Source organism: Salmo salar, chromosome ssa18 (assembly GCF_905237065.1).
Source record: "Salmo salar chromosome ssa18, Ssal_v3.1, whole genome shotgun sequence".
Classification (NCBI taxonomy): Eukaryota; Metazoa; Chordata; class Actinopteri; order Salmoniformes; family Salmonidae; genus Salmo; species Salmo salar.
The window spans coordinates 9,324,687-9,335,233 of record NC_059459.1 but is presented as its reverse complement, the minus strand read 5'-3'; the positions used below and the strand labels follow the sequence as shown (position 1 = coordinate 9,335,233).

Below are 10,547 nucleotides of genomic sequence, written 5' to 3'. Positions count from 1 at the left end.
GCTGGTCTGTAGCTTACTCTTTACATGTTTGGGGCTGCTGGTGAACCATGATGTGCAGGCATAATCAAACGTGACACTGGACTTAGCGCACTTGCCAGTCTTTAGGGTGTCGTTGTCAACCCGTTTTGAGGATGCTGGAGTTATATTCTGGACGAAGTGTGCATGCCTACAGGAGCCTTTTCAAGTAGCCTAATCAGATTAACACATTGTGACTGGTTGTGCTTATTACGCCCTATATCAAATGTAATACATTTTAGAAGTTAAAATGACACAGTATTTAGGCTATATTGAAGTCTTAGGTTCAAGGTGCGAGAGGAATAGCCGCTCGGATTGGAGAGGAGGCAGAGCAGCGCATGCAATAAGCTTTCCTGAATAACTGGGCCTGCCCGGCCCACAACAGACAGCACATCTCAGTATTCAAAGTAAAAATACAGCCCGACTGGCCCGCTACTGTGCCTTTCTAGACCTTATAAAAACTGTGGAGAGTACACTCACAACTGATCCAAATAGAATGAAACATTGAAATCACAAGGGCTTTTGGGATGTTATTCAAATAACATTTTCACTGCAGTTTACAGCCTAGACTAGAATTTTGAACTCACTTGAAAACAATGAAGCAATTATTCATTGCATTGTGGTGTTGTAGGCTAGGTCTAGGTAGGATCATTGTATTGTCCCTGAACAAGATCAAGAGGGGAGCTTTCTGAGCTGCGTATGTCATGTCTTCACTGTTATTTCACGCGCAATGACGCCACTGCCGATCAGTTAGCCTATTCCTATTTGTTCTTGTGTAGTCATATTGAAAATGTGTGCAGCTCTGAATGCTTTTATATGTGGTATGATTGCTAGTTAGCCTATTGCAGATCTGGACAAACAATCCACCTACTGGACCTCTATTGTCACTATGACTGGTGGAGAGAGGGCCAGACAGACATACTGGTAGACTATATTGACCTGTGGTATAGTAAAAAGTTAGCGTGCGGGCTGGAAGCATGTACACACACGGCTGAGATGGCTCTGTGACCTGGACAGGGCCTCCTTGTGGAGGCAGGACAGGGTGTTCTCTTCCAGGTGAACAGGCACATGAAACACACGTGATGGGGCAGGCCCCAGTGAGGCCTTGGCAAGGGTCACCGGGTCCCTGTCACAGCCTCTTCACTTGCACCGATGACAAGGGGAACCCTTGAAAGAGCATGTCCGGACACATCACCTCATATTATTCCTGAAGGACCTATATGCCCCCTAGTGAACACATAGGGTAATAACATCCCTTGGTCCAAGACTGCAATGACAAATTACTTTTGAAACACTACCAGCTCCTTTAAGTCAAAATAGAATACTGAGTATTCTGAGAGTATGTGCTGGATGGAACCTTAGAACAAGACTACAGTTGAATACACTCATGACATATCAATAAACACAATAAAGTATCAGTAAATGTGAGATGGTAAGATTGGAGTGTAAAAACATGAGTTCATATTTTTAGTGTGGACTAACCCCCTGGCCAGGGATAAAGCCACCAGCATCGATGTTTGTCACCCCTGGGGTGGGATAACTTATTTAGCCTCTGTCAGAGCCAGCAGACAGAAGGGAGATCACATAATCATCAGTGGTCTCCCTGGCTTTGCCTGGTCTTTAAAGCCTAATCAACGAAGATAATAATCATGATGAAAATAGTAGTTGCTACTCTGTTTATGTTGAATAATCACAACTCCAGTGAGAACTGCTACAATACACATGATTTACTGGCTGCCTCTACAGCCTGATCAAACTTTTGAACACTTAACAGTGCTAAAATACAGGAAGAGCTCTGACTTCAGCTTGCTGACTCTCGCGATTTCAGCCCCTTTTGCTGCAGGCACTACCTTCAATGTCCAAACCATTAGTGATTTCTGTAATACTAAAGTGGCGCTCTAGGGCAACCATTTCCCTGCATTAATGTCCTTCTTCCACTGCAGTGAATCAAAGGCTTATCCTAATGCCTCAGTCTACCTTAGCATGCTTCCTAAACCACTCCGGTTAGGATCTGGAGGGCATCACAATGAACCAAAGGAGAAACAGATCCCGTTCCACATGTACATTTTTAAAGCAGAACAATTTATTATCAAGTACAAGAATATCAAACAAAAGCAGAAAAAAATTCATCAGGTTCACAAAATTGTTTTGCCGCAATCTGCATCACTTCACTTTTGTTAGGTACAGTACAGAGAATGACTTATCAAGCTTGGCGATTTTTCCACGTTAGCTTATATTTTAAGTTCTTGCTTAATTTTGTAAATGTGGAACTTCTCTGCTGACACCAGAGCAGAGTAAAAGGCAATTGACAGGAGTGTTTGGGTGTCAGAGTTCTTAAAGTGCTTTTGCCCCTTTAATACTGGTCAGTCAGTCCTTAAACAGGGCAATGGTTCCTAAGTCTTCTGTGGGCCAGGGGGAACTAGTCCACATAGGAAGAGGCGTAGCCTGCCTTACTGCCAGTCAAAGGAGCGCTTCACCAGCCGGTAGAAGTTACGATTGTGCTCCCGGAGGTAGGAGCGTAGCTGTTGCAGCACGGTACTGTTGACGGCCGGGTGGGGACGCCCTTTGGACTCGTGCAGGCAGCGTTCTCGCCCCTCACTCCGGATGCAGTAGAACCCCTTGGTCTGGTTGAAGTAGAAGTTGGACGACATGATCCTGGAGGGCAGGTTGAGGAAACGCTCTACTTTCTGCAACTCAGGAAGGGGGTCCCGGATCAAAGTGTCCCCATCAACGATGTGGATCTGCTCCAGAGGGAAGTGGCGCAGCCAGTTCCGCATATGCACGTCATAGAAGCTACGCTGGATGGCCTTGTAGCGGGTGTTGAGAGCTCCGCTGCGCACCAGCAGATTCTCAATGGCCTGCACTGGCTTGTGGTTCTCCAGGCGGTTGAAGTATACCTGGGTGTAGTCCGAGATGACGCGTTCAGTTGGGTCCCGCAGGATCAGCAGCAGCTTGATGGAGGAGTTCATGGCACGGATGCGTTCTGGCGCCAAGGAAGAGGTGAAATAGCCTGGCGTCTTCTCCACTGTGATCTGGTGCGGGTAGGAATAGGGCATCAGCTCACGGTACCAGTCAAAGCCCCTGGCGTAGTTCTCATCCCAGTCGAAGAAGTGCACCTCTGTGGCGGCGGCAGCGACCTCAGGGTGGATATCTAGCATCTCCAGCAGGGCGCGTGTCCCCCCCTTGCGCACCCCAATGATGATGCTGTGGGGGGCATGTTTGCTTGTCCCCGGGGGTGGAGACAGAGTGACATTGGCAGTGAGTCCAGGGCCCAGATCCAGACTCTGAACAAACTCTGATGGGGCAGCATAAGTCTGGAGAACCAGGAGGAACACTGACACCAACAAGCAGGCCATGGTGAGGGAGGTTGACGAGAAGAGAAAATAGAGGAGAGGAGATGGTCAGAGAGACAGGAGAGCAGTGGATCAGGTTTAGCTGTGGATCAGAGCCATCTCTTTGTGATCAAAGCTCACATGAACGGAGCGGCTGTCTTCGTCTGCCATTGAGCATGAGGAGGAGAAGTCACAGCCAGTCCAGAGCACATCTGTAGAGACAGAAGGGGAAAAAAATGTACTTAGGTCTTCCCATTTGATTATCATGAAAAGCTAGCATAGCCCCAAGGCAATTTCTTTAACCTGACAAAGCTTTCCAGTAATTAATAGAATGAAAGTCTGTCTCAAGTGTTTCCTCTCTTTTGGTTAATATTATTATTCATCTCACTCTGTTTCAAATTTTTTTCCTAACATCTCCCCCACATTTCCTAGCCACCGTGCTTCTACACCTGCATTGCTTGCTGTTTGGGGTTTTAGGCTGGGTTTCTGTACAGCACTTTGAGATATCAGCTGATGTATGAAGGGCTATATAAATACATTTGATCTCTCTCCTTTCCATATCAGGAGTCACTTAGTTTAATTATATGGTGTAATTTCACTGGCTAAAAAATATTTTGATATCTCAGCCACATTTGAGATGAACTATGCAAGTGCCTGGTTCTGGGCCAAAACATAGGCCACACTACTTCATTTTGTTTTACCGGGTCATAATCCTCACTCAAATCAATACACTTAACATTCACCCTGGAACATTTCAATGAAGACAGCAGGGTTAAGTGTAAAGGACAAAGTGTGACTGTAGAAATAAGAGAAGCTTTAATTTCTGGATCAAGATCAAAAACAAGGCCAAGAGAACTAGGACAGGAGGACTAGGATTTAAAAATACCGGATAGACTGAACAGCCATAACATTTGAATCCTCCTGACCTTAAGTCTTCCCAAATACTTTCATCAGGAAAACAAACTAAGGGAGAGGTCGATTCCTCCATGCAAGACAAAATAACTGCTCTGTTGCATAAACATCAAATACCACCAAAAGGTCATGGTAAGGCGCTCTAAACAAACTCCCAGAATCATTATCCGCCTGAAAATAGGCTTCACTGCTGAGAAAAAAACAGCATAGGCTGGTCATGCTGGTGACCAACCGCCGCCGTGTTATGAACACTGGTAGTCTCTCGTGGACAGACTACGTAAACATAAACGGTACCATAGATCTGTCATGATACGTGATGCGTGAGATCCAGTAGTATTAGTTCCAGTGTTCGGTTTTTTTCATCACTGGTTATTTGGACAAAAATCACACTTTCGTAGGTGTTAGCATCTTTCGAATTTCGGAACGGGAGGGAACATTTGGCCCATAGACTTGCCTGTAACTAACAAAGAGAGAGGACGGTGCTCTTCCTTCCGGTTCAGATCCTTATTCTAGTTCTTCTCAACTCGTATGGACCCTGAACTTAAAATCATACTTTAGTTCTGTGTTAACCGAGATTAGGACATTGGTGACCAGCCGTCGCTGTGTTTCGGACACTGGTAACTAAGCTGGGCACAAGCATACCAGTTATGCTGGTCACCAGCAAAACTAGCATCAATTCAGCTTGCAAAGTTATGTTTTATTCCTATTGGGATCCAGTCAGAGTGGGGATATCCAAGAATAGGAACTTGTATTCACCCACAATCTGCATTCAGAATAACTGCCAGGGTTAGAAAGATTTATAAATGACAATACCTAAACCATCTAAACAGGAACAACCATGTCAGCAATGGTTGCAATAAGTCCAACTAACAGATTGGATTAGAAAAATCTATGTTAATCATGTTTGTGTAGCATAAGATTTCATTAATTCAATGTATACGCAAAAAATAAAAAAAGTGTTTGAAAAAGTACCACATTTTCATACTTGAGTACAAGTAAGACACCTTAAAAGAATGACTCAAGTAAAAGTCACCCAGTAAAATACTACTTGAGTAAAAGTATTTGGTTTTAAATGTACGTAAAAGTATAAATAATTAAAAAATGGTCTTATATTAAGCAAACCAGACGACACAATTTTCTTGTTTTTTTTATTTATTTACGGATCGCCAGGGTCAACACTCAGACATAATTTAAAAACGAAGCATTTGTGTTTAGTGAGTCTGCCAGATCAGAGGTAGCAGGGATGTTCTCTTGATAAGTGCGTGAATTAGACAATTTTCCTGTCCTGCTAAGCATTCAAAATGTAACGAGCACTTTTGGGTGTCAGGGGATTGTAAGAAGTAAAAAAGCACATTATTTTCTTTAGGAATGTAGTGGAGTAAAAGTTCTCAAAAATATAAATAGTAAAGTACAGACACACCCCCCCAAAAAAATAACTTTAGAACTTTAAAGTATTTTTTACTTAAGTACTTTACACCACTGCTAAAAACATATTGAAACAAACTATTCTAAAAAGCTAATGGCAATAGACCATGCTGGTAAATATGATAATGATTGACATTTAAGACATTTAGCAGGACGCTCTTATCCAGAGCGGCTTACAGGAACAATTAGGGTTAAGTGACTTGCTCAAAAGGCACAAGTAGATTTTTCACCTAGTCAGCTCGGGGATTCGAACCAGTGACCTTCCGGTTAATGGCTCAACGCTTTTTACCGCTAGGCTACCTGGGCATGGTTTTGCAGACCAGCTTGGTCACCAGCATCACCTGCATAAGCTCGTCACCAGCAAGACCATGCTGGTCAGACCATGCTGGTCAGACCAGCATGGTCACCAGCATAAGCTGGTCACCAGCATCACTAGCTTGACCAGCTAGTCGGCCAGCCTAACCATCTAAACCATGCTCATCAAACCAGCCTGACCATGCTGGTCAACTAGTATAACCAGCTAGACCATGCTGGTCAAACCAGCATCCAATCAGCACTGAAGAAAACCCTGGACCAGTTTGAAATGTATGCTGGTCTATGCAGTTTTTTTTTCTTCAGCAGGGTTGTTGACAGAATATGACTTTACTCTACCCACTTCGCTGTTGCCCAATATTAAAATCAACCACTAGCATGGCCATGATTGAATAAGCATAAAGCGATTGCTAAAAGAACAGCCACAGCTCACTCTGGATAAAGCTCTCCACTCCCAGGGATGGGAATAGGGCTTGGGCAATGTATAGGGCCGGGGCTAGATATGAGGTCTGGGACTAGGAGGTGGTATGGCTGCTGGGGCAGGGGCTAGGTATGGGGACTGGGGTTAGGGAATGCAGCCCTGGGGGCTGGACCTGCCCTACAGCACTGTGGGTAGAGAAAAGGTGCTCTACTGTAAACGTCTGTGCAGGGAGCCACTTATGCGCTGTGACAGGCGAGCTTGCCTGTCAGTGTTTAAAGGTGGAGAGCTGCCAAGTCCAATGCTAACAGCCAGGCAGCCAGACGCACTTCCTGTCTTATCCAATTCCCCTCACTCCCTCTCAGCACACCGTCACCTGGAATGAGCCATTGTTTCACATCCCGCTGGGCCGCATTGCTTTATTCAAGACTTGATGCATATCTTCAGGGCTTTTTTTCGTCACACAGCTGCCCGGCACACGATCTCAGTATCTGGGAGAGCATTTAACTAGAACTATTGGACTGAATGCTGAGGGAGAGAGAAAGGGAGTACTGGCAGGTTACAGACAAGACACTGGCATTGATTTATAGTCCCGAACTAGGTAAGAGGTCACGTTGTAGTTGGCTGAGTAAAACAACTAAAGATAAAATATGCAGTGCCTTATTCTAAAATGGATTAAATAAAACAATTTCCTCAGCAATCTATACACAATACCCCATAATGACAAAGAAAAAAGAAAAAAAAGGTTTTTATAAACTTTTGCACATTATTTACATAAGTATTCAGATTCTTTGCTGTGAGACTTGAAATTGAGGTCAGGTGCATGCTGTTTCCATTGATCGTCTTTGAGAGGTTTCTACAATTTGATTGGAGTCCACCTGTTGTAAATTCAATTGATTGGACAGGATTTGGAAAGGCACACCTGTCTATAAGGTCCCACTGTCAAGTGCATGTCAGAGAAAAAAAAACAAGCCATGAGGTTGAAGGAAATGTTCATTGAGCTCCGAGAGGATTGTGTCGAGGGACAGATCTGGGGAAGGGTACCAAAAAATGTCTGCAGTATTGAAGGTCCCCAAGAACACCGTGGCCTCCATTATTAAATGGAAGAAGTTTGGACCCACCAACACTCTTCCTAGAGCTGGCCGCCTGGCCAAACTGAGCAATCGGGGGAGAAGGGCCTTGGTCAGGGAGGTGACCAAGAACCCGATGGTCACTGACAGCTCTAGAGGTCCTCTGTAGAGACGGGAGAACCTTCCAGAAGGCCAACCAACTCTGCAGCACTCCACCAATTAGGCCTTTATGGTAGAGTGGCCAGATGGAAGCCACTCCTTATTAAAAAAGGCACGACAGCCCGCTTGGAGTTTGCAAAAAGGCACCTAAAAACACCCAGAACATGAGAAACAAAATTCTCTGGTCTGATGAAACCAAGATTGAATTCTTTGGCCTGAATGCCGAGCATCACGTCTGGAGGAAACCTGACAACATCCCTACGGTGACGCATCATGCTGTGGGGATGTTTTTCAGCGGCAGGGACTGGGAGACTAGTCAGGATCGAGGCAAAGATTAACGGAGCAAAGCACAGAGAGATCCTTGACGAAAACCTGCTCAGGACCTCAGACTGTTGTTAATTTTGATAAATGAACTAATAAAAAAAAAAGTTTTTTGCCTTGTCATAATGGGGTATTGTGTGTAGATTAGAATTTCATTCATTTTAATTCAAGGCTGTAACGTAACAAAGTGGAAAAAGTCAAGGGGTCTGAATACTTTCCGAAGGCACTAACTCTTATGGCAAGTTAGCGTACTCGCCCTGAAAAATAATCTGCTATAAACGTCTTCATGTTTTACATCTGCAATCGTTAAGCTACATCTGCAATCGTTTAGCTATGCCTACCTATGACAAATGACCCAACTATCACACACAATACGGCACAATTCACTGACCTGTGATCTCATTTTACAGCTTGTCAGTGGCTGCAGACACTGTGGCTTATCATCTCGTAGCATTACCACTGAGAGCCTGAGCCAGCGTAGCTCATGGTTCTACCCTACTATTCATCATCCTAGCAGGCACAGCGGGAGAAACAACAGGTTTTCTGCTCCACGGGAACCCAGCTCCCACTAATTACTCAAACCAGCCGGCCAGCTATATCTAAAGCAGGAGCCAGAACAAACCCTCATTCATATTCAGTGGGTTCCCCGTTCGGTAACATGTGGTGAGCAGCAGGTATTGTACTGCAGAGTTAGTTTTCTTAATGACACCTCAGAGATCTGCTCATCCAGAACAATTATTGATTCTATGGAGCTTGATTACCAAGCCCTTTGTGCAATCAAAACAGCATCATTTTTGTGCCTGGTTGAGTTGCGGGGATATTACTATTGATGTGTAGGTATGTAGATATGCCCTCTTTCTCAATCACAAAGGCTGCTGAGGGGAGGACACCTCAGAATAATGGCTGGAATTGCGTGAATGGAATCCATGTGTTTGATACCATTCCATTCTCCCCAGTTAAGGTGCCACCGGCCGCCTGTGACACACACACAGTAACACACTGCACTTAGTAAATAGAGACTAACTTCTCATCACTGACTGATCTTTTTGACCCGTTCAGTCAACAACAAAAAAAATAAAATGTATATTTTGACTCATTTCGTTCATTTGAGTCGGTAACGCCCAGAGCAGGCAGGACCCTCTAGCGGTGAACGATGAACTGAAAACTAGAAAGAGACATGATTCTCTCGATCACATGTCGTTGACCATAAGGGGCTTATTGGAGCTGTCGTTTGTGACTGAGACTTGTAAAAGTGTGCTTTAAAACAATATACATTTATTGATTGCTAGGCATACAAATAATAATTTTTAGGACATTTTTAAACAAGGTGGAGTTGTGGCCGCAACTGGACTAGATTGTGAACGACTTGGCGGAATGAATTGCTTGCTTGATTGCCGTGAGGATGATAAGCACAACATTATTTGCGAAACTGCAGCACCCCAAAACAATTAGTTCTTGAGTTCAAGTTTGTTGAGCAGAGGCTGTGTATGTTTTGTCTCTACAAAGTGTCCGTCATAACATTAAATTAATTGCACCATGCGATCAATTATCAGCTGTAAACATGTATTTTTCTTCTCTATGCTGCCTGCAGCCTCATCTATTTTTGCCTGTGCGCATATACAACCGTTGTTTGTCGGAGCACGTCTCTGGAGTCACCGGAGGAGCGCATATTAATAACCCTGCTGTTGAATTCATTGAGGCGAGCAGGTCAAACTAAAACTAAAAAGACTAAAGACTAAAATGAACGAGCCATTCAGAAAAACTAATCATGACACTAGTCTGTATAGAGTGTTGTTCAAAAATAACAAATCATTCGCAAATTGCATATCACCAACTGAACTGTGCTAGACTGAGTTACAGTGTACTGTACACACTGGCCCTTTCTGTGGGCCACTGGGTCTTACTGTGCCGGATGGCCCTCGGCCAGGCTCCAGGGGCTTGTTACCGTGGTGAGGAATAGCCCAGCGGACCGGACGCCAGCGGCGTGTGGTGATGGATTATGTTGGGAGGTGGGACTCAAGCCCAATCAAACGCACCACTGCTCTTCTTGCTGAGGAGATGGAATGATCAAAATCAACTGCAGCTCTCTCACACACACACACACACACACACACACACACAGTGAGGTCAGGGCATAGAGCCATCCTTCCAGCTTTCTTACGCTCCCCCCCCCCCCATCTCGTTCATTTTGTCGTCTGCATAGCGAGTTGTTACAAGACCTTAAACCCAGTGCCCATTCATCTACAGTACAAGCAGAAAGACTAATTGTCAGCTTTCTCCATTTCAAACACCCTCTTTTTCTCCCTCTTAGATGCCCGATTACAACTTCAGAAACACACACACACACACACACACACACACACAAATGCCTTCATCGCGAAAGATCTGCAGTCCTTGACCCTAGGCTGGTTTACAATTTGTCTATAGACATGTCTAAACAATTAGAATGTCTACTTTTCATATATATTTTTTTACCTTCTTTGCTTTCAGGCCCACGTGGAAGGGATGGTATGGGGAGGGGGGTGGCTGGGTGGAGACATGATGGATGGTTGGGGAAGGGAGGTTGGAGGCTCACTTTGTTAA

The 10,547-nt window shown here is 44.5% G+C and overlaps 1 protein-coding gene across 2 annotated transcripts in view; it reads right to left on the bottom strand.

The window, feature by feature from the left end:
* Window positions 1-2,076: 2,076 nt before the first annotated feature.
* LOC106576786 (heparan sulfate glucosamine 3-O-sulfotransferase 1) overlaps window positions 2,077-10,547 on the bottom strand; it is a 34,847-nt gene continuing 26,376 nt past the window's right edge. The window contains exons 2-3 of one of the 2 annotated variants that reach the window (XM_014154187.2): window positions 3,489-3,559; window positions 2,077-3,349 (exon numbers count right to left, since the gene is read on the bottom strand). In XM_014154187.2, coding sequence (XP_014009662.1) covers window positions 2,466-3,349; window positions 3,489-3,525 — 921 coding nt within the window. In that variant the 5' untranslated portion in view covers window positions 3,526-3,559 and the 3' untranslated portion in view covers window positions 2,077-2,465. Of the gene's footprint in view, window positions 3,560-10,547 lie in introns of both variants that reach the window. The other variant, XM_014154190.2, reaches the window with a different exon arrangement.